The 23,319-nt window shown below is 53.2% G+C and overlaps 6 protein-coding genes and 1 non-coding gene across 7 annotated transcripts; 6 read left to right on the top strand and 1 right to left on the bottom strand.

The window, feature by feature from the left end:
* Positions 1-894: 894 nt before the first annotated feature.
* V2A60_002676 (tethering complex subunit PEP5) lies at positions 895-5,872 on the top strand (the record flags this gene model as incomplete). The annotated part of the gene is made up of 8 exons (XM_083254023.1): positions 895-928; positions 982-1,721; positions 2,692-2,943; positions 3,000-3,119; positions 3,175-3,807; positions 3,868-4,101; positions 4,147-4,482; positions 4,535-5,872. The coding sequence occupies 8 exons, from the start codon at positions 895-897 to the stop codon at positions 5,870-5,872; spliced, it is 3,687 nt and encodes a 1,228-aa protein (XP_083110149.1).
* Positions 5,873-6,260: 388 nt separating this feature from the next.
* Positions 6,261-6,962, top strand: V2A60_002675 (flavin reductase family protein; the record flags this gene model as incomplete). The annotated part of the gene is made up of 1 exon (XM_083254022.1): positions 6,261-6,962. One exon carries the CDS (start codon positions 6,261-6,263, stop codon positions 6,960-6,962), a length of 702 nt encoding a protein of 233 aa, XP_083110148.1.
* A 770-nt stretch (positions 6,963-7,732) lies between these two features.
* On the top strand, positions 7,733-8,996 carry V2A60_002674 (uncharacterized protein; the record flags this gene model as incomplete). The annotated part of the gene is made up of 3 exons (XM_083254021.1): positions 7,733-7,907; positions 8,015-8,760; positions 8,829-8,996. 3 exons carry the CDS (start codon positions 7,733-7,735, stop codon positions 8,994-8,996), a joined length of 1,089 nt encoding a protein of 362 aa, XP_083110147.1.
* Positions 8,997-9,723: 727 nt separating this feature from the next.
* Positions 9,724-9,795, top strand: V2A60_002673. Its single transcript has one exon. It is a non-coding gene; the product is annotated as a tRNA-Asp (tRNA).
* Positions 9,796-14,617: 4,822 nt separating this feature from the next.
* V2A60_002672 (POT family-domain-containing protein) lies at positions 14,618-16,558 on the top strand (the record flags this gene model as incomplete). Its single annotated transcript, XM_083254020.1, has 2 exons — positions 14,618-14,649; positions 14,788-16,558. The coding sequence occupies 2 exons, from the start codon at positions 14,618-14,620 to the stop codon at positions 16,556-16,558; spliced, it is 1,803 nt and encodes a 600-aa protein (XP_083110146.1).
* A 488-nt stretch (positions 16,559-17,046) lies between these two features.
* V2A60_002671 (uncharacterized protein) lies at positions 17,047-19,054 on the bottom strand (the record flags this gene model as incomplete). The annotated part of the gene is made up of 4 exons (XM_083254019.1): positions 17,047-17,484; positions 17,571-18,498; positions 18,644-18,714; positions 18,827-19,054. 4 exons carry the CDS (start codon positions 19,052-19,054, stop codon positions 17,047-17,049), a joined length of 1,665 nt encoding a protein of 554 aa, XP_083110145.1.
* Positions 19,055-21,641: 2,587 nt separating this feature from the next.
* On the top strand, positions 21,642-23,095 carry V2A60_002670 (uncharacterized protein; the record flags this gene model as incomplete). Its single annotated transcript, XM_083254018.1, has 4 exons — positions 21,642-21,824; positions 21,930-22,067; positions 22,098-22,331; positions 22,409-23,095. 4 exons carry the CDS (start codon positions 21,642-21,644, stop codon positions 23,093-23,095), a joined length of 1,242 nt encoding a protein of 413 aa, XP_083110144.1.
* Positions 23,096-23,319: the final 224 nt, after the last annotated feature.

The raw sequence follows: 23,319 nt of genomic DNA, 5'->3' as shown, positions 1-23,319 counted from the left end.
ATTGAGCGACACGATAGACGACGACGATTTTATTTTCTCGATTACATCGTTGGGAAGTGGTCGGATAGACATGGCATGAGCAAGTTCTGGCGAAAGCAAGAGAGCGGCAGAGGGCCTCGGCGTGTCTCTTTCGAGAGAGTGGATGTGTGGCACGTGTATGGATACGTACTGATAATTCCAACCCTGCTCCTCACTCCTCACGTCCACTCTTACCCAAATTTGTACAACAGCTGCCGCCTGCGCCATCAATTGTGGTGTGTATTGTATTGTATTGTATTGTATTGATATTTAACGTCTGGGTAATTCCTAAAGAGGCAAAAGAGGCGTTCATCATCGTATATATTATTATATGCTACTAGCTATAATTAGCTGCGCATATATGATAATATCTTCGCTTAGGTAGTTTTACTTCAATGATTTTTTTAGATAAAATGGGGTGTATATTTTTAAAACAATTCTTTAAGGTGTAAGTGTAGTAAAAAAAAAGGGTTGCCTGGGATGACTAGTCGTTTTGGCACGATGTGAGCTACGGCCCGTTGTAAATGGCAGGATCTGATAGCACATGTTGGCTCTGCGGGGTTTGCAACCCAGATTGGGCTCCGACAGACTTCAAGGCCTATATCGATCATCTCTTCCAAGTATTATGACGGTGAGAGCCTGCCAAAGCTATTGTGGTGAGATTCGAAGTAACTGTGCAGTCACGTGATACAACTGTTCCTCGGTGCATCGCCCGTTATCAACGCGCGTCGAGACCCATGATAGCCCAACGACGTACATGATAGAGACGTGAAAGAGAACGAGGTCACCACCAAAAAAAGCCACGAGAAAATACAGAGCCTTCCATATATCCAGTCCTAGCTCTCTTATCGCGTAGCGAGAAGAGACATCGTCAGGATGACTACCGAGGACATGATTCGGGCAAATCAAGGTACGTATGGAATCCAAGTCGATCGGGGTAATTATGTTACTGACACTTAGCAGATCGCCAGCCGCAACGACGGCGCCCATTTACGACCTGGGTCAAGAAGCTCACCAACTTCAAAAACTCGTCAGACTCCGAAGGAAACAAGCGTCACGCCAAACCTCGTAGAGGCGGCAAGCTAAATAATCCATACCCTGAATCCGGGACAATCAGTCAAAATCATGGCAACAGGCATCGATACAGCGAACATTCGTTTGCAACACACCAGACCGGCGATACTTCGATCGCCGACCGCTCATGTCGATATTCGGTAGATGGTCTGGCACCACCAACGACCGGCGGAAGGAGTATGGCTGGAACGATCTCGACCGAAAACGATACGGCACGATCCATTACTGCCCAAAGCCACGGTGCCAGCTCTTTAACCGGCACCAGCCGGACCGTGGGTGGTGGTGTCGAATCGAGGCGAGGTGGCGACAGCACTTTTTCGAGCCCGTCTCCCTCTGTTCGCTCTTTGACCACAACTTTGACAACAATACAATCCGTCGGACCCAATAATAACACGGAAGCACCCCAGAACAATCTCAGTAGTTCGAATGGCCAGTCGATACAGTTTAGCCAGCCGTTCGCTACGCAGTCTCCAGCATCTGCTATACCGGCACACCTGGCGCCTCCTAATAATCCGACCACGTACACCACAGCCACGGCCAACAATCTACTCACTGATAATGCCTCCATCTTGACCCTCGCTTCATCCAGCAAGCGACGCAGGCGAAGATCGATGGACACAGATGCTTCCGTGAGGGCACTGGCTCCATCTTCTCTCTGGGGAGGCAGCCGCGAGAGTCTTCCACTGAGTGTTCTTAGTTCAAACATCGATGGCGGGGTTCCAGGGGTGCATTCCAGCGGCCCAAGATTGGGGGCAGAGAGGAATAGTATCTACTCGACTACAGGAGCTGCCAATGCTATGCCCACCGACCGAAACAGCATATATAAGCAAGGTGATGGTGCGAGTGTCAGGAGCGGGCGTCTAGGCCACGGTCGCCCAGACAGTATCGGCGGAGGAATCGGCATCCCGGGTACCCCTTTGGCCAGTCCTATGGAGGTGCCGAATGATGGGTGTGTCAGCTCCAAGGCTGAATAATGTGCCCCAGCATGTGGCACGGTATGATCATGGCAGAAGGATCGATGGAACGAGATAATAACGGAAATGTCAATTACTGGCGAGTGAGTTTTAGGACGGACAGAACTTTTGGGATGAGGGACGGAGCTTTAGTAAGATACCCGCTACTTGAAGCATGATTGAATAAATTACCTTGAGACGCATAAAATACATGCATTCCACCACTGTGAGAGCGTGACGATGAGCGAACCCAACGAACTACTACTAATGCCGACGTGTAGCCTGTACGTAGGCACCTACTTACCAGGTACCTACCTTTATTAGGTGCCTGCCTAGGGTAGTTCCCAACTAAGGTACTCTAGGTTAGGTAGTCAGTAGGCAGCTAATTAGGGTGGTTGCCTCACAGTGTGTAACCAGCCACTGCGTGGAGTCGGGCGCCACAGTTGGAGCTACCCCGGCTGCTGCTATTGTGTCCCGCCATCGTCATTGTACGTTTGCAAGCTTTCCCCCAAGTCTTCAGCGACCAGATTCCATTCGCGCGACATAATGGCCCTCTCAGTAAGCTACTTCAACAGACCCAACTTGCTTCAGCGTTTCATATAGCACGTCAGTTTTGGCCTTGCTCACATCTATTAACTCCGCGCAGTGGAAGTCGTTTGACTTCTTCGATGTCTCGCAAGTAGCACCTCCCGAGGCCGAGGCCGCCCAGCTATTCGAAAGCAACGATGTTTCGAGCGTGTGCACCGGTTCGGGGAGTCTTTTCTTGGGATCAGTAGATGGATCCGTCAGCATTGTTGGCAAAAACTGGAAAGTGGTGAACAAGTTCCAGGCACATGATGCAGGACAAGTCACGCACATGCGCCAAGTTGAAGGAACCAGCATCCTTATCACGGTCGCAGTAAGTCAGATTCAGTATTGCCAGCGCAAATCTGTGATACTGATCCGAATATACAGGAAGACTTGAGCAGCGAACCTATTCTCAAAGCGTGGGCTCTTGACAAGCTCGTCAAGAAGACAAACATGCCTACTTGTCTCAGTACAACCACGATTAGCAATGGCAGGCGACAGTTTCCCGTTTGTGCCACTTACGCATCCATGTCAGGAAATACTTTGCTCATGTCTAATGTAGATCTCTGCTTTCGCTGCTCTCGACGATCTCTCTCAAATTGCGGTTGGCTTTGCCAATGGTGCTGTCACGGTTATTCGCGGCGATCTGATACACGACCTCGGAACGAAACAGCGAATCGTATACGAATCCGAAGAGCCAGTCACTGGCGTCCAGCTCATGGAAGATGAAAAAGTCACAACCCTCTTTGTTTCCACCACGTCTAGGATACTTAAGCTCGGTCTGTCAAAGAGGGGGCAAGGACTTCCGCCGAAATCCGTCGAGGACAGTGGTTGCGCAGTTGGCTGCATGACTCTGGACCCTGTCACAGGTGACATCGTTGTGGCAAGAGAAGATGCTATATACACGTACAAGCTGGATGGGCGTGGTCCTCCAAAGGCGTATGAATCGCCAAAAAAGATGATTGCTGTGCACCAAGATTACATGGCCCTTGCTTGCCCACCGGTCTCGCGCAATGAGCCGGATTCTATAGGTCGCCGATTTACGAATGGAGCGGATGGATTGTTTGATTCATCCACATTCGTGCTGCTCGAGCCTGATTTGCGTGTTGTCGCCCATACGGAAACCCTTATTTCGCCAGTCAAGTTCATATTTGAGGTCTGGGGCGACATTTATACGGTCACGGAGCAGGGCAAGGTAAGAAGGATGCTAGCAGCCAAACCTCAAACTCTCATTCTGACTGAAATCCTATGACAGGTCCATCGCTACCACGAAAAGTCTCTCCAGCAACGATTGGACATGATTTATCAGCGCAACATGTTTCCTCTAGCTCTAGAGCTCGCACGAAACTCTGGAATGGACAAGAAGGAACAAAGTGTCATATATCGCAAATTCGGTGATCATTTATACCAAAAGGCTGACTACGATGGGTCGATGGTCCAATACATTCGAGCAATTGACACCACTGAACCCTCTCAAGTCATAAGAAAGGTAAGCAACCAGCCATTCTTGAAGCACAAGAGCTAAATACCGCAGTTCCTCGATACACAACGAATACATAACTTGATCAGATATCTGGAGGAGTTGCACGAGCACAGAAAGGCGACGGCAGATCACACGACGTTGCTACTGAACTGCTATGCCAAGCTCAAAGATAAGGAGAAGCTGGAGAAATTTATAGAATCTCCTGGTGACCTCAAATTTGACCTTGATACAGCCATTTCAATGTGTAGGCAAGGAGGCTACTACGAGCAGGCCGCGTACTTGGCCAAGAAGCACGGGGAAACAGAACTGGTGGTTGACATCTTAATCGAGGATTCCAAAAATTATGCCGCTGCTCTTGAGTATATTTGGCATCAAGATCCAGCAATAGTATGTCAGCCTCTTTTCTGCTCACACAGTATACTAATCAGTTTAATGAAAGGCCTACCCTTGTTTACGAAAATATGCTCGAATACTGATTGAGCATTGCCCGAAACAGGCAACCAAGCTATTCAGCGACTATTATACTGGACGATACAGACCGAAGCGAACGCCGGTCGCTGTGGTTGAAAGCGCCGGTCACTCGTCAAACGCGTTTACCTCTGGCGCTGCTAGTGCTGTACAAAATCTCTCAAACCTCTTCACTTTGCCATATATCAGCCCTGCGTCTGCGTCAGGCACACCTGGAAGCACTCGGCCGAATATGGAGGGCCTTCCGCCCAACGAAGATGACTATCCACCTCCTAAATATACTCCACCCGAACCAAGGACTGCATTCTCGTCATTCATCGATCATCCTGACGAGTTTATTGTTTTCCTGGAAGCATGCCTAGATGAAGGCAACATTCGAACATCAGATCAAACAGACTTGTACACAACCTTGTTCGAAATGTACCTTTACAAGGCCGGTGAAAAAAAGGGCTTGCACAGAGAAGAGTGGGAGGCAAAGGCAAAAAAACTGATCGAAGGTGAACATGTGCCCATGGAAAGCTCCAATGTCTTGTTGCTATCACACTTGTCCAACTTCAAGGATGGCACTGTGTTGGTCAAAGAGCAAGCAGGGCTTTTGTCGGACATTTTCCGCTCCTATACTTCCGCAAAAGATACTCAAGGTGCGATGAAAGCATTGCGAAAATATGGACCGGACGAGCCTCAACTATACCCCGCTGCTCTGGCGTACCTGACTTCGGATTCCAAGATTCTAGAAGAAGCAGGGCAAGACGAGCTTGCTGGTATTCTGGCCAAGATTGACAAAGATGGCTTGATGGCCCCCCTGCAAGTCATTCAAACACTAGTCGGTCAGTCCAGCGGTGGCGGGTTTGCGACAATGGGCATGATCAAGCCTTATCTGCAAGAAACAATCACTCGCGAGCGTAAGCAAATTTCAAGCAACCGTCACAGGATCAAAACACTGCGCACAGACACAGAAAAGCGGCGAGTTGAGATCGAGGAGCTCAATTCGAAGCCCGCCATCTTCCAGGCCACCCGCTGCACAGAGTGTGGCCAGGGGTTAGACTTGCCGACTATACACTTTCTCTGCAAGCACAGTTTCCATGAACGATGCTTGCGGACTGGCGCGGAAGAAGGCGCCGAATGTCCCAAGTGCGCGACTGGTAATGATATGATTCGCAAGATTCGAAAGGGTCAACAAGAGGAAATGGATAAACACGACCTCTTCAAGTCTGCTTTAGAAAGAAGCGATGACAAGTTTAGTACCATTGCTGAGTGGTTCTCGCATGGGGTGATGGATGCGTCGCAAAACGCCGAGCATACTCCTTAGCTAGGGTATGAGCAAAGGAGTGAATGTATTGACACATATTGATAGCTAATTAGCGAGCAGTTGGGAATTGATCTTACTACAAGTTATACGGTAATCACCCCAAGTTTGTACAGTTTTGCGTGTTATCCTGGTTTCTCTGCACATCATTTACGGGCAAGTGGTGCAGTCGAGTTGTCGTTGCTATCAATGTACAGTACATTGGCGCTAGACTGCCAAAGCACGGAGCGCGACATCAACAGCAACACAACACACTTTAAAAGCAAAGATGAAAATTGTTCTGGGGAAGTATGGGTCCAGAGATTGGCCTTTAAATACCTTGATGTATCGCCAAGTGTGAACATGTCCTCTCTCGACTGTTCGAACATTGACTCTTGAGAGCACATTTACAATGTCGCACTCTGTTATATCGCCTGCGATCCTGTACTGGGGTACTCCAGTGGCCCTCATCACATCTGAAAACGAGGACGGCTCCTCCAACATCAGCGCAATCTCTTCTGCGTTTTGGCTATCGGACCGCTGCGTCCTGGGGTTCGGCGCCGAGAGCCAGACGCCGCAGAACATTCTCCGCAGCGGCCACTGCACCGTCAACCTCCCCGAGGACACCATGGCGGCGTGTGTCAATGCGCTGGCGACGACCACGGGCACGCCAGAGCCATCGGCAAGCAAGGTTGCTCGGGGCTATCGCCACGTCCGGGACAAATGGGCTGTCGCGGGCCTGACACCTCTGGCGTCAGATCGGGTCCGCCCGCCGCGCATCCAAGAGTGCCCAGTGCAGATGGAGTGCGAGCTCGTCGATAGCCACGGCCTGATGCAGGAGCTGCCGGGGATGGCAGGCGCGCTCGTCATTGTCGAGCTCAAGGTGCTCCGTGTACATGTGCTGGAGCGGCTTCGCATGCCTGGGTACACGAATCGGATCGACCCGGATAAGTGGCGTCCCATGATCATGTCATTTCAGCAGCTGTATGGGCTTCGAGACGCTCGGATAGCGTCCAGCCAGCTAGCCAAGATTGACGAGGAGTTGTATCGGCCGTCTGTACAGAAACAGTCCTTAGTCTCTGAAGACATTGCGGGTTTGGTTGCGAAGACTTGATAATAAGGGCCACATGCACAAGTCTATATATTGGCAGTCTCAGTGCCGAATTCTCGAACTCTAGGTTCGCGTCAACTCACAATAAATCACTAAACTAGTCTAGACCATCCTATCAATAGCAGCACGTTTTGACTCCTCAATACATTGGCTTCGTTGTTGAAGCCTGCTTTTAGTGAAGCCAACTTGGCCCCATTGAGTTCCTCGGACTCGGTATATCATGGCACGAGATGACCGAACAACCTTACAGTGCATGTTTTAGCCTATTCTGTCAGCCTCGCCATCCTCGCTCACTCTCAACTCACTGTAATCAGTTCTATAAGTTACTTGTATGTATGGCACTAGCGTTGATGATGACCTGTCGTTGTGAAAAACATCGAGATCGACAGAGCACAACGCCTCGTAGTTATTGTTGGTTAGCTCAGCATCTGAACGAAGAGTCACTTGCGACGAAAAACATTTTTTTTCTCTTTTACAAGCACTTCCCAGCACCGAATCCTTCGGCCATACCACAATCATGGGCTCCAGGAGTTTGTCCGCAGTTCTTGTAGCCGTGTTGACAGCAAGCGGTGACCAGGCGCTGCCACAGCAGCACGCACGGCAGCCAAGTTGGCACCAGTATGTACGCTCGGCTCCGTCGAACACTGTCAATCCACTCCGCGCACTAGAGGATCGGACAAGCGTAAAGCGTGCAGAATCCCAACGGCCTGATCAACGGCAAGGGGAGGACAACTATCCTCAGCCGGCCAGGCCCCGACGACCCAGCCCCAACAATGGTGGTTGACTTTGGCCAGAATGTCGTGGGTCTGTTTGCTGATCAACTTTACAAGCTCCGTGAACGGCTCCTCCGGGGGCCTGCCGGGCATCAGACTGGCCTTTTCCGAGACGCTGCAGTTTTTAAAGCGACAGAAGTGAGTGACATTACGAGTGTCGGACAACGCGGCTGGGGTGAGTTGTCGCCCACCGACATGTTATATTCTGGTGTTGCTGCTGCTGGCAGAGACGTCCGGTGCCGTAGCCGGCAAAGCTGACGCAAGGTACCGATCAAATCGCAGTGCAAAACAATGCGCAGACCTGGCGGAACCAGCTTGGCTGCTTGCACGACGGCAAGGTGTGCTCCGATGGGCTCCACGGATTCCGCTACGCAAAGATTTGGCTGGACGCCCTCGCATCGGACGCCCCTTACACCCCAGACACCTTCACCGGGTGGTTCGAGTGCTCCGACAAGGACCTGACGCAGTGGTGGTATGACGGCGTGTACACCGTCGACGTGGGCACCGGCCTGTTCATGGCCAACGAAACAGAGCCACGCGGCACGGCGAATCCGACGCTCCAAGGCAAGAAGGTGCTCTTTGACGGGGCCAAGAGAGGGGATCGCGATCCGTACATGGGTTATATGGCTGTTGCCTCATTGACATCATACCTCTCGCACAACTTTTCCGAACCCAGCCTGAATGTTCTGGAGGATCTCGCTCAACACCAGCGGAGCGATGACTGGACCCCCCCCTGCGAGCATGTAAGCCTCAGTCTACAGCTGACACACATCCGTTGTACTGATTCACTAGCATGGTATGAAATTGCCGATGACCAAAATAGAAACGGATACACTGGAAGCATGGTCTACGGCAATAGTTACTGGAACACGATGAAGAGGGTCCTGGACAACTATTACGTCCAGTATATTGACAAGGATACAGGCCTGCTGGTGAAGGCGGCCGAGATGGGCTACGGCGACTACGCTTTCCTTCCACGCTCCGGGCCGATCACGTACTACAATGCTCTCTACGTTGCGTGCCCTGCGGTACGCGGCACGGTTTGCGCGCGCTGTTGGCGGGTGGCGAGTACGCTCCTTCTGCGCCTGGCTGGGAGTCCCAAGCCGCTTCGATATCCGCCGCCCTCTGGCGGCGCACCAACCTGGACCCCCAAAAGCAGGCAGCGCCTTCTACGACGGCGGTCCTTGGCCCGGCCAGCCCGTGGGAACCTACTTGCGACGTGCACTCGCAGGACGGCAACGCGCTCGCCATCACGGTGGAGTGAAATACTGCTTCTTCATGTCAGGAAACTAATAGAGACTGTTTATCTTTTGAAGTAACAGTCGATGATGATATGCCATGTTGCCATCACTGTGTTTTTGTACCTTGTCAAGCTCCCTACATTTGTAGTTGAGGTTTGACTGCTCATCCTCTTCTATACAAGTATCTGCTTCGAGATCTATGCGCCCGGCCCCGTGCCGGGGGAGGGGTTGCCCGTCCATGCGGACCGAGTTTGCCGATTTCATGATGCCGGTTCTTTGCCGCTGCCTCTCAGCCTATTCCGGGTCTGGTTCCGCCCTGGCTTCGGAGGTGTACACTGTACTTTCTATCTTGGGTACTGCCAAAGGTGGTCTTTCATCACAGCAGCGCATCGACACCCTTTTTCTTTTCTTCCTTTTTTGCAACGGGGGTACAGCCCAATGGTTGCCAGTTTGGCTCGCATCCAAGACAGAACTTCCCGCAACTTGAAAGAGCATCAAGGATTAGTCGTCACCATTTTTTTTTTTTTCCTTGTTTGGGCTGCATGTAATCGTTTCGTCCGCAAACTATAGGCAGTTATCCAATGCGTTTTCATTCGACAAGTCGAGCTGTTTGGGCATCTTGCGATATAACACGTGCATGGGCGATGCAAGAAAAGCAAGGGCGAACGCTCCGTAGCAGTTGTATATATACAAAAATATTGTCACCGTTTTCCATCGATCTCAGCTACGTCGGATGCCAACATCCGAACATCTTCCGTAGTATAGTGGTCAGTATGCAAGCTTGTCACGCTTGAGACCCGGGTTCAATTCCCGGCGGGAGAGATCCGCCACCACTCTTCAGAGTGGTTCACTTTTTTTTTTCGTTGATTTGGGAATTTTGAAAGTTGATGGTTCAAGGCAAAACTCTTTTTGTAGTCCGTTTTCTTCTTGTCCTTTTTGAATTTGTCCTCTTTTGTTCTCGTCCTCATTCATTCGGGATCTCGTCTCCGTACAAACTAGTTGTGTTTTACTATTCTTTCTTCTGGCATCCAAACAACCACCCAGTGCCTGTTGCATTCTTCACGATTCAAACTCGACATCATTTTACCTACAACTCCACCTCTATACACTACCGATTATCAAATGTCTCCCACCTTTTAGAGTGATTATGCGCGTCTGTAAACCTGTCGCGAAAGTTGGCCGGCAGATGTGGCGAGTCCAGGGTAGACTCGCACCAGAGGCAGCTTTATTATTCAGTGAATGGGTAACAGCATGGGCCTCGGTCATGAGTAGTACAATAGCCGAGAAAGTGATCATTATTCGATGAAAAGGTCTTATAGCTTCAGAGCGACGGCTTGGCATCATATAACAGCAATAACACAGCACAATAATGTAATGCAGCATCTTCACCGCGGGCAGCTTTGAGGTGGCGACGGTGGCGGCGAACTACTTGGGCCCTTTCGCCGTTGGACTCTGGATTTAATTGACGCATTCCGCTGGAGCCTCCCCCAGTGGCCCATGCCCCCCCACGGATGCAATTGATAGGAACTTGTCTGTGGACTCTTTGTGAGATGGGCCTCTGAGTAACTCCACCAACAAAAAGATTGCATTACGTAGGGGCAAAAAGAGGGTTCGCACTTTGTTCAAGGGTTCTGAGTAGGCGGGGGGTCTCGTTGTGGCCTTGGGGGGTTGGCTGATTGGAGCGGCGGGCAAGAGAGTTGCCACAAAACTCGTTGCAAGAAAGACAAAGAATAGTAACGACGCCAAGAAAAGACTGGCGCGCGCCGCCGCCGGCAATGTCGGGGCGGTCGGTGGTGGCGCTGGGAATAATACGCTTGCTTTTTGGTCTAGTTTTTTTTTTGTTCGGCATGGTGGATACAGAGCTGAGGCATCGAGGAGGCGCAAAAAAAAAAGTGCGATTCATTCTAGCGTTCTTCCGTAGGGTGTAGAATGAATGGGTGGCGGTTGGAGAAAGAGTCCTGACAGGTTCGCCTCAACCGGGAGCGAGCTGGAGCACCGTTCCCACCACAAGATAAGGGAGGGCACTATGGCGCATGGGAAAAAAAAAAATTCTTTTCCAACCCATTCTGTGTTGGTGAGGCAGAGGCAGGCAGGTCGGCTGGAGATGTTTCCTAGTCGAGCCTCTTACATGTCACGCCATTTCGAATAGTCAGAGAGCTGCGTGATCAGAACTCTGGGACATGGTCAGATAACGTTGGCAGCAAACACTCGCGCAAAGAAAGACGTGCCGAGGTGGGTGCTCGAGCTGTTGGAAGAATTGTTCTTGTTCACGAGGCTGGGGCTCCTTGCCATGTGCTGGGCCGTGTCGGCAATATCGGCGGGTCCGTGGCTGGCGGCCGAGAGGACGGAGAGTCTAAAATTACTATTCCGTCCAATGTTACGGGCCAGTGCCCGCTGCGAGCCTTGAGTGATTTTCGTTCAAAATCAGCCCTTGGCTTATCAGCTGAAGGCATTCTAAACGAATGACATGGCCGTCCCAAGGCAGCATTGAACTAGTCTGCCGAGCAGGGTGCGGCGCAAGAGCCCAATTTGGTCGGGAAGCTTGGGAAGAAGGGGGGAGCCTGACCCATGTCTCAGCATGCGAAAAAGTACCGAGTACCTACGTACAGATGTTATGAGTTAGGTAAGTAGTTACTGATTACTCTGTTCTCCGTTTCAACTGGCGGGTTGGCGCGTAGGCAGCTGCCTCTTGGGGCGATGCTGGCAGTGCGATTTGCGTCGAAGCTAAGTAACAGGTTACAAGTGACAGCACGCCGCTCGAGTCAAGGCGCGCGAGTACTTTTGTACGGGACTTGAAGGCCCCGTATAAGCTGATTGGTGTCAAGTGAGAGGACTCTTGCTTGCGGTTGCGGTTTGGTGCGGGTTGTCGAAGCTCGTGTGCCGGTAGTGGCCGCCATGCACGTCACCGTGGCGCTGGCTGGCTGGGGGTAGTTGCACGAAGACGAGCGGTATTGCCAGTAGCAAGGCGGGAATCGGAACCCATTTCAGGTCATTTTCGAGTGTGGCAATCCGAGTAGTGTACGGAGTACCGAGTATGGCTTGTCCAAAAAGGGCCCCCTTTGAAGCTGTATTGGTTGACAATCCGCGACCGACTTAAAGAAGCTCGGTGAAGCATCGTGAACCGAAACAAGACGTTTCCACTCTTGCACGCGCGAGCGACGCAGCAGCAAAGCTGGAGTTGATGCGGGAGCCCCATGGGGAGACGACGTGGTGACGACGGTTCATGTCATAGAATTGAATAATGGTGAGGGGAGTGACAGAGACCCTAGTTTCCATTAATAACTGTTCGGGGGCATGATGGCCGGCATTGTTACAAGAGAAGTGGGTAGTGCAGCGATGGATGGTCGAATAGGGCCGGCTACCTTGACACCTTGCCTGTCGAGGAGAGATTATCCAACGCTAAAAAAGAAGGCGTGTTGGATGTTTGAAATGGAAGGGAGGAATGGGGGAGAAGCGGCATGGTCGGAAGCCATTGACTGTATTAGCGCAGTGAGTGAGAAGAGGAGAGAAAAGTCGCCATTGGGTGGCTTCTTTTTTCGCGTTGAAGGATGATGTGGCTTTGATCCGGTCATTTTCTCTTGACCAGTTTATCTTGTCCAATTTTTTTCTCCATGCCAGTAACCCAACCTCGGTCTCGGTGAGGATGCGGAATGTGTCGACAAAAGGACCATTGACTATCATTATGAACCACGGGGGGCCCCGTCGCAACAGAAAGGCTCCAGTTTATTTCTGGGCTGGTGGCCAACATGCGAGATTATGGTGCGTTTGAAGGCTGTGATGTGGCCGATTTTTGTTTTCTTTTTTGTTTTTGCAAGGCGGCGCACCCACTGCTAGTGACCACCACCCAGGCAGGGTGGTCAGGTTGCATGATGGGGAAGTGCTTTCCGGGGTGTGTGCGTGCGTGTGTGTGTCTGTGAGGGGGTGGCCTGGTGGCCCTGGTGGTTACATTGGATCTTTTTGATGGGCATCGATAGGCGGTACCGTCGGCCGTGTTATTTCATGATGGGAAAATGGTTGCGTCTATCGCTGCTGCTGCTGCTGCTTCTTCTTCTTCTTCTTCTGCACGACGTCGCTTCTGCATCGCGTTCGCTGCCCGAGAGGGCTTGGCACCAAGACAAAGAGCCGAGCCGGCAATCAAATCCGTCCATTATCAAAGCGCCTTGGATCGACTTGGCGGCGGGATCGACTTGGCTTGCGCCGCGCGCGTGGCCAAGGCCAGCCTATCCAGCCGACGGGCAACTTGACTACTTAGTTGCCTGCTTCCAAGGGCGAAAGGGCGAAAAGGCCCAGGAAAATTTCTCCGGGTGGCTTTGCGCTAAGCACAACAGGTTGATGGGGCCCGGGTCGTGCTAAGTACTTATTACCACTGATAGTAGCCAACCCCAAGCAAGCAAAGCGCGCCGTATCCGTAGAATGGAAAGAATGAGAAGCAGGAGGGAGAAAGGGGAGGGGCAAGGTACCCGGCGTGCAGGACGAGGCGTTGCGCCACATTGGGGGCAGCTCGGAACAGTAGGAAGCGAAGAGTGAAATGGGGGATGATGGTTGGAAGTGAGTGGTTGCATGAAGAAATGTTTTCTGAGCAAACGCCCGTCTTGCTCTTGCTCTTCTTCTTTTTTTTCCTATTTTTTTTTGCCCTTTTTCAATGACCAAGTCTGTCATACATCTAGTTGGGAAGTTCCGCAACGAATAGGTCGCGTGTGCGTTTGCGTTTGCGCAAAGGTCCTCCAACGGCCCGGTGACGTTGCGGAATCTGTACTTTGGGCAGCTCCTTGTTGGCTCTTGTTGGAGAAGCGCTGTGCCGAGAGGGAGGGGGAGCGGAGCGGGGGACGACGGGGTGACCGGGGGGGGGGGAGGGCCTTTCATTCCTCGGCCGGTAATGGGCCAACTGGGTGGGAGAAGAATGAATGAATGAATAAATAAATAAATAAATAAATAAATAAATAAATAAATAAATAAATAAATCAAGATGAGAATGACCGGAATATAACTAGTGGCATATAACAACACCAAGTAAATGTGGTAGGTAAGTGATGGGCACCTGAAAAAACAAAAAAAAAAAAAAGTTCCTCCTAAGCACTTACGGCCTCCCGACTGACCTACTAGCTAATGGAGTGGATCCTTCGCGGCACCGCCGTTTTGGGCTTGTTCGCCTTCGGTCCTCGCCTTGAGACCTAGAGACCCTCCGGTCTGCAATTCCCCATCTCCACCGCCATCCATACCTTGACCATTCTTTTTATTCTATTTATTATCTTTGGATTTTTATTTTTTTTTTGGCCTCGCGCATACATGCTGAGTACTGTATGTATACTCTCTCGCTGCCTCACATTAAATCTCCCAATTAGGTAGTAGTCAACTTAGTCTGTCTGTCCGCCCGCTTATAATAATCTGTTTATCTACTCGTCTTATCCCACAACCTCTCGTAGACGTCGACTTTTTTCTTTTCCTTCTTCTTCTTGCTCTTCTTTCTCCTCCTCCTCCTCCTCCTCCTTCTTCCTTGTCCTCCTTCTCCGCTTCCTCTTCTCTTCTCTTCTCCATCCGAGGCCACTTCTTCCTCGAGGCTCCTGTACAAGTATTGTAGAGAGGCGCTCTCTCCTCAGTCCGTCCTCTCTCACATATACCATCTGTCGTCGTCGTCGTCGCAGTCATGGCCACCAACCACGAGGATGGTGCCGTTGAGTAAGACAAGCCCACCACCTATCCCTGGTCCCCCGTCCCTCCCTACCCCCCCGGGGGACGGGGACTTACACACACATCAAAGTCCAGCATGATGAGCACAGTCGTCTAACAAAGTTCCCTTCTCCGTGGTATCTACAGGCTCCATGAAGAATTCTCCGAACGCGTCCCCAACAAGCACCACGACGTCGCCGGCGGCTACCTCCAGGAGCCCGACGCCGTCTCGTCCGACGAGAAAAGGTACCTCGAGACGGGCCCGACGGCCGACGGCGAGGAGCCCAACGCCCACGAGCGCGGCACCCTCCGCCGCGTCGGCGAGAACCTGCCCGCGTCGGCCTTCCTCATCGCCTTTGTCGAGCTGACGGAGCGCTTCACCTACTACGGCGCCCAGGGCCTCTTCCAAAACTACATTGCCCACGACAAGAACGGCGCGGCCGGCGCAAAGGGCCTCGGCATGGGGCCCCAGGCCGCCACCGGCCTCAACCTCTTCTTCCAGTGGTTCTGCTACGTCACCCCCATCCTCGGCGCCATCATCTCGGACCAGTACCTCGGCAAGTACAAGACCATCCTCATCTTCTGCGTCGTCTACTGGGTCGGCCTCGTCTTCCTCTGGGTCACCTCCCTGCCCGCCACCCGCGACGTCGCCGGCCTCCCCGGCTACATTGTCGCCATCATCATCATCGGCCTCGGCACCGGCGGCATAAAGTCCAACATTGCCCCCCTCATCGCCGACCAGTACCAGCGCCGCCGCATGGCCGTCCGCACCGAGCCCACCGGCGAGCGCGTCATCATCGACCCGGCCATCACCTACCAGCGCATCTACATGATCTTCTACTGGTGCATCAACATTGGCGCCCTCTCCCTCATGGCCACCCCCTTCATGGAGCGCTACGAGGGCTTCTGGACCGCCTTCCTCATGTGCTTCTGCATGTTCAACGTCGGCATCTTCGTCCTCGTCATCCGCCGCAAGTCCTACATCATCCGGCCCCCGCAGGGCTCCATCATCACCGACGCCCTCAAGGCCGTCGGCATGATGATTGTCGGCCGCAGCACCGACGCCCCCAAGAACTCGTGGCGCGCCGCCCACGGCAAGAGCCCCGTCACTTGGGACGACCACTTTGTCGACGAGCTCAAGCGCGCCCTCCGCGCCTGCAAGGTCTTCCTCTTCTACCCCATCTTCTGGGTCTGCTACGGCCAGTTCTCCTCCAACTTTGTCACCCAGGCCGAGCAGATGCAGGGCCACGGCATGCCCAACGACTTTATGCAAAACTTTGACGCCCTCTCCATCCTCATCTTCACCCCGGTCCTCGACCGCGTCCTCTACCCCATCCTCCGCAAGCTCGGCATCGAGCTGCGCCCCATTGCCCGCATCACCATCGGCTTCTGGCTCGCCGCTCTCTGCCTGGCCTACGCCGCCATCGTCCAGCACCTCATCTACAGCGCCGGGCCCTGCTACAGCTTCCCTCGTGACAAGGACAACTGCGCGGCCGCCGAAGTCGACGGCGTCATCGTCTCCAACAACGTTCACATTGCTGTCCAGACGCCCGCCTACGTCTTCATCGGCCTCGCCGAAATCTTCATTTCCGTCACCGGTCTCGAGTACGCTTACACCAAGGCGCCCCCCAGCATGAAGTCCTTTGTCCAGAGTATCTACCTCTTCACCAACGCCTTTGGCTCTGCCATCTCCGAGGGTCTCGTCCCCGTCTCCAAGAACCCCAAGTTTGTCTGGATGTACACTGGCGTCTCCGTCTCATCCGCCATTGCCGGCTGTGCTTGCTACATCCTGTTCCGCCACTATGATGCTCAAGAAGAGGACATGTATGATCTCGACCGTGACGAGCCCCAGCTCGAGGTTGGCAACGAGGCTGAGGGTCTCCAGGCCGCCAAGGAGAAGCGTGTGGATGGCCAGTAATGCGCCAATGTACAAATGGTGTATGTGTATGAAAATAAATAGTTGGAATTAACGTATATACGAATCGAATGTTCTTCACACATTATGACTCTCGACTTTGCAATATGCTCGATTGACTTGTTAACAAATATGTGATGTGGTATTTATATAGCCTTTGCTGAGTGAAAACTCCTATGCGTTTGCAGCAGTTGAGGCCGTAATTGCCGTCATGTAGCGCCACATCCTTGTGTATAAACGCCTTGCTAGAGACAGCAATTGTTCACTAGCCCTGATGCGCAATCTTGCCATGCAAAAATAAAAAAGATAAAAAAATAAATAAACAAAGCCATCATTGCCCCCTTCGCAGACCTTGTTTAGGTACTTGTCTATAGATAAAATCATTTTCGCTTTGTTTATACACATAGAAAACGTCATTACAGCCAAGTATTCACGGTATATCTGTACCGAGGCTTCGTCTTGATATGCAAAAAGGACCGCATCCCGGCATCTCAATCTCTCGATTTCTGGACGAGGACTACAGGCCCTTGGTAGATGTGTCGAGCACGAGCATAGTAGAGGACGACGGACAGACCCATGAGCCCGACGAAGAGAACGCAGGCCCAGTTGAAGTTTTCCGCCGTGAGGTGGTAGCTGTTGGGCCAAAAGCTCCAGAAAAAGGACCAGCAGGCGTAGATGAGGGCAGTCACGTTGATCGGCAGGCCCCATCTGCCGAGAGACCAGCGAGATCTCGGGAGCGGCTCGCCGTGAAGCCGCCGGAGAGCGACGCAGCCGAGGCAGATGACGTAGGTCGCCATGAGGGCCACGGTGGAGAGGGAAAGCATGGCGTTGAAGGCGACGGTTGACCCAATGTTGATGAGCGAGAGGGCCATGCTGAAAATGCAGGTAAAGGTGACGGCGTTGACGGGGACGTGCCATGTAGGGTGAACCTGCGAGGAGTGTTAGACTTGAATTCGGTAAGAAAAAAGATAATAAATATGAAAAAAAATCAAAAAATCACGACGCTGCGACGTACTGTACCCAGCCACTTGGAGAATGGAAGCCCGTTATCACGGGCAAAGGCAAAAGTCTGGCGGGATGTGGACGCCAGGCTGGAAATGGTGACCATGATGAGCAGGGCCAGCACCACGACGGTGAGGGCCGTGGCGCCGCGCACGCTGCCCGTCGACTCGCGGAAGACGTACATGAAGGGGAAGCCCGTCCTGTCGTCGAGGGCCGCGCGGACGTCGCCGATGGAGAAGAGGTAGGTGAGCAGCAGGCCAAAGGTGAAGGGGACGTTGAGCAGGAAGGACCAGACCATGGCGCGGGGCACGATGAGGCCGGCGTCCTCAATCTCCTCGGACATGTGGGCGACCGAGTCGGAGCCGAGGACGACGAACATGGTGGACACCTGGCCGACCATGACGGCGAGCGAGACGGAGGGCCAGCCGGCGCCGTTGTCGGTGAAGCCGGCAAAGACGTCGGCGGCGGCGCGCTTGGGCGCGAGCACGAGCAGGGTGACGACGACGGGGAAGAAGGCAAAGACGTGGACCGTCACGAAGACGCCCTCGGCGAGCGGCAGGTGCTTGGCGCCAAAGACGTTGAAGAGGGAGACGGCCGCGACCGAGGCCATGACGAGGAGGGTGCCCTGCCACCGCGCCGGCGCGTAGCCGGCGCTGTTGAGCGCGACGAGGCCCTGGATGATGGAGCCGATGAGGAAGGCGTCGAGCGCGACAATGGACTGCCACGACACGGCCGAGAGCCAGCCCGACAGGTAGCTCAGCAGCTTCTGGTGCCGGCGCGGCGCGAACTCGGACACCCAGTGGTACTGGCCGCCGGCGGTGGGCGCCATGGACGCCATCTCGGCGAGCGACAGGACGATGAAGAACTGGCCGGTGTAGGACCAGCACAGGGACCAGAACAGGCCGGGCAGGCCGCCGGCGGTGAGGCCTTGCGTGTTGGAGCTAATAAGCGGCGGCGCAGCAGCAATCATGTCAGTCAGTGCAACGAATGCGAACGATTTTTTTTTTCATTTTATCTTGTTTTTTTTTGGCCTCGGCCGCGAAAAAGAAAAAAAAACACAAGCAACAAAAACACGAGCCAACGTACGTGAGGAGAATCTCCCAGGTGCCCATGACGCATGTCGTGAAGCCAATGGTGGACATGAGGCGAAAGTTTCTCTACATGACATGGCTCGCGTCAGCAAAGGGTTTTGGCCGCTCGATGTCGCGAGTTCAGGTACGGGAAGAGAAAAGGAAAAAAAAAGGAAAAAGCAAAGGGGGGTTTGCGCACGCGAAACTGCTGCTTCTTGCCCATGCGCTGCATGTCCCGCCGGTCGTTGCTGGTGAAGCCCTCTTGCAGCTCCTTGTTGAGGGCCTCGTTCCACGTCTCGCCGGCGGCGGCGTCCGGCCCAGCGCCGGCGGCGGCATCGACACCATCGGGCTGCGACTCGACCTCGGCGGCGGCGGCGGCGGCGGCGGCTGCCGTCGTCGTCGTCGTGATACGTGTTGATTTGTTCATTCAGGCCAAGCTGCTGATATGTCTCTGCCCGTTCTGGCTGAAAGGGGAAAAGGGGGGGAGGGGATCGATGGTGTAGTCTTTAAGTCTGGAGGTCTAGAGCCGCGGCGGCGCTGTTCCCCCTTCCTCTTGTCTCTGCGAGGCAGCGCTCCGGTATTCGGGCCGCAGAGAAAGTTGGCCGCTGGAAAGGGGTAGTATTATCGCAGAGGAGAGTTTGGTAGAGTACGACTGGTGGCATCGCCCATTCGTCTTTGTTCCCTTGGTGGGGAGGGGAGGAGGAGGAGGGATTCTGCGATGGATAGTTTGCAAGCGCCCGCTTGGAGAACAAGCATTCTTGGTTGGCTTGGCTGGCTTGGCAGAGTCCTCTCTTTGGGCAAGAATACGGCTACGTTGATATGCGACCATGGGCGTTGCCCCATCAAGGAGAGAGAAACCTGATTTGTACAGGAGAGCCTACTGGTACTCCGTATCCGTACATACCCATCAATTAACGTTGACTACTCGGTAGATCCAGGCTCTCCCGCGCAAAAGTGGCGTTCGGGGTGGCGCTCGACTAACTACCCAGTAGTTACCGGTTCTTGTTCCTGGGCTTGGTCTTTGTGAGCTTGGCCGCCAACACAGAACGTCGACTAGCTTGAGAGGGTTAACAAAGGGGGCAAGAGACGGCTTCCGTCCCTTTTCCATCTTTGTTCTTCTGTGACACACACTATAATCAGGGCCGTCGCACCACTAGTTTGTCCTCGTTGATGCGCGGCCAGCCTCCCTGGCCTCCTCCCCGGTTGGAACTTTTGTCGCACCGAGTACTCCATACCTGGTACGGCGGAAAGACTGACGATTACATGCAGTAGAAGCCCGTACGATATTGGTGTGGGGGGCAATATCCAGCCATGAGATTAATGTACTGCTACTAATAACTACCTACCCACTGACCATCGGTGCACAGAGTCTAATCTGTAATCCAAACAGCCATCGTGTTGTGTCGTCCCTGGTACAAAAGATGTGTTACACCGAGAGGACCAGTGCACAAATCTTGCCATGAAAACGCCATGATGCCAAGCAAGGGTCCGGGACCTTGCTCGCGCCACCCACCATCATCATGATCGGAAGCGAGCTACCGAACACCCATACACGCAACACAGCGAGAGACACTGTTGCTTATTAGTACCACCGACGGCTTGCGTCAAGGAACTACTCGGGGAAAGAATTAAAAAAAAAAAAAAAAAAAATCTGCGGCAATGCGCCATCGGCAGTCGTCCGACACCTATGGGTTGTTCGGTGGAGAGCAACTTAGTACCAGTATGACGGCGCAACGCGCGCACTTTGGCGTCGTTATTAATTAACGCCGGCAGTCAACTAGAAAGCAGAGGCCAAGCAATCCATCTGATCGATTCCACACGTAGACAAAAAAAAAAATAAAATAAATAACAAGCAGTGGATCCGAGTAAAAAAAAAAACCACTTGCCGGAGCCAGAAATCGACAGCAAAGGAGCCCCCATGCCCCCCCCCTTGCAGCTGATGACGAAAGCCCCTGCTTGGCTGATCGCCTTATTCTTCTCCTTAATAATAATAACTACTTAGTTATTAGTACCACCGGCCTGCTTCCTGCTACCAGGGCAGCAGGGCTCAACTGAGAGCCGAAACAGGAAAAGGAAAAGGAAAAAGAGGTCAACGTGGCCTTGTTCCATTGTTAGAAATACGAGGAGAAATACGACGAGGCCTTTGCCGCTTCTCTTCAACACTCTACCATAAATTTGTCCAAAACACCCCCAAAACCATTTGGAATTAATTCCTCAGCCGGCCCCATCCTCGTTGCTACCAACGCAAAATGCCTACAAACGATAAAAAAAAATCACACGATGGATGGGCAGGGGGGGGGGGGGGGGGGGGCCGGCCGCCTATTGACCCATCGATCCCCCATTCTTGTCTGTGCCGGCGCGCGCAACCCGCATCTCCGTTCTATAGTGCTGATTTCCTTTTTTTTTCTTTTCTTTTTTTTTCCTTTTTTCTTTTTTTTTTATTAAATTCTTCTTCTTTCCCTTGTTGTCGCGACCCTGCTACTTTTATGCTCGCTCTCTTTCCCTCAGCGGGGTCCAGTAAGACAAATCTTCTTTTTAGTCTTCAAAACATGCTGTTGCCCGCATCGATTGGTTCGTGCCTTGTGTGCACGTCTTTTTTTTTTTCCCAAGTATCGAGTAACTGGCTAAATCGTCTTTGGCATCTCTTCATCTCTTACCAATTGCTCTTGCCCAGGCCCGCAAGGCTGCACCATCTGTGGCTCGGCACGCCATCCGTAGTCTGCATACTTGATGCCCGCCTCCTCCTCCTCCTCCGCCTCCTCCTCCTCCACCACCTCCTCCTCCTCTCCCTTCTCCTCCCACACCACTTCCTCTCTAGACTCTTTTTTTATTCTTTTGCTTCACCTGAAAGCTCCTCTCCTTGCGCTTGTGTGCTGGTAACCATGGCCGAGAGGTAATCGCCCCCCCCGTAAACTACTGCTCCTACGCTCCTTTGTCAACTCGACGCCCGCTCTCGTCCCGACTTTTTTTTTCGTTTCTGGTCGGTTGCCGCCCGCCTCTTGCCCTGTTGATACATGGCCGACGCGGGCGTCAACGACCACATGGTCGTTAGTCCCGACGACCATAGAGCCTACATTGTCATCACCGCCATTGTCGGCCTGGTTTGGAGCATTCTCGTCCTCTGCATCCGCGTCTTCATCCGCACCCGACTCTCGGGACCCTTTGGCTCCGACGATGCCGCCGCCTCGCTAGCTACTGTATGTGTGCCATGCAATACGCCCCCTCCCGAAATAGAGACGCATCTCTTTTTCCGTCGCCAGCGTTCGTGACTGACCTTTTCTTCGCTGGGCGCTGCGCATTAGCTCGTCGCCGTCTGCCAGACTTCGACCGTGCTTTACGCTGTCCGCGAGGGCGTGGGCGTCCGGTTCAATGAATCCTACTATGATAGCGTAGACGCTGGACTCAAGGTCGGTACATCCGTCAAATATCCCCAACCGATGGTACGATCGTGAGGCACTAACTCGGCATAGGCGTACTATGCTAGCTCCATCATGTACATCATGGCCCTCTGCCCAGCCAAGGCATCCATGTCGCTGCTAATCTCTAGAGTGAGCCGACAGGCTGCTGACAAGCATCTATTGGCCACAAGGATAGTCACAGCCATCATCCTCGTCTGGGGCCTGTCCTCGGTCTTCATCGTTGCCTTCCAATGCGGACGCTCACGGCCATGGGATTTCACCATGGTCGGACACTGCCCAGCGCTGGTGCGATGCCCAACTCCTCGACCATTAGTGTGCTCCTGGGCCTCGCCGTCGCTAACCGCATCTTTTGTTTACTGTAGTTTCCGCGCTGGCTCGCCATCGAAACCGTCAGCCTCGTCATTGAGCTGCTCATCTCCGGCCTCGCCATCTCGCTTGTTCTCGGCCTTGACATGGCCCTTCAGACCAAGCTCATTGTCATTTTCGCCTTTTCTGCACAGCTCCTCGTCGCCGTGCCCGTTGCTTACCGTCTCGTGCTCCTGCGTGATGCTACCGCCGGCACCGGCACCGCCACCACTACCACCACCACCACCACCATCAATCACAACCACCACCCCGGGCGGGCCGTCATGTTCACCCTCGCCAACACCACCATCGTGACGCAAGTCGTGATGCACTTCTCCGTCATTGCGGCCACATTCCCCTGCTTTCGACAGTTCCTGCAAGCCTTCAACAACGACTTTGGCGCAACGACCAAGATGGGCAGCGCGGACGGGACGGGCCGCTCGGGGGACCGCAGCCAAGGCGACCGCAGCAACGGCAGCTATTCCATGTCGGTTCTACCGTCGCGCGCCGACCCGGGCGGCAGCAGCAGCATTCCGGCAACGCGGTTGCGCGACCCAGAATCCGACACCGAGGTGGATGAGGCTGTCCTTGCACCCCTCATGGCGTCTGGAGAAGGGCTGGCGACACCAGCGGACGATGGTAGAAGCCTACAGAGCGTAGGTAGCGAGCGCTTCATGATTCCACAAAAACAAGAGAGATTGTGATCACTTTGCTCGCACAGCTATATCATACTTGGCCAGCGGACTCCCTGTAATAGGTGGGTTGGACGCAATCCAGATCGGGACTGTCATTTCTTGGGCGTTTCTCAGCATTTCAACGAGATCTACATCTCTGGCGCATATGGGGGGGAGTTATTTTCAAACAGAAACGACTGTGAATTGATTCTATGTACAACTATGAGGTAAACAAGCACTGAAACGACTGTTTA

Source organism: Cordyceps javanica, chromosome 2 (assembly GCF_051103115.1).
Source record: "Cordyceps javanica chromosome 2, complete sequence".
NCBI classification, from domain to species: domain Eukaryota; kingdom Fungi; phylum Ascomycota; class Sordariomycetes; order Hypocreales; family Cordycipitaceae; genus Cordyceps; species Cordyceps javanica.
The sequence above is the reverse complement of the archived record's forward strand: the minus strand, read 5'-3'. Positions and strand labels throughout refer to the sequence as shown.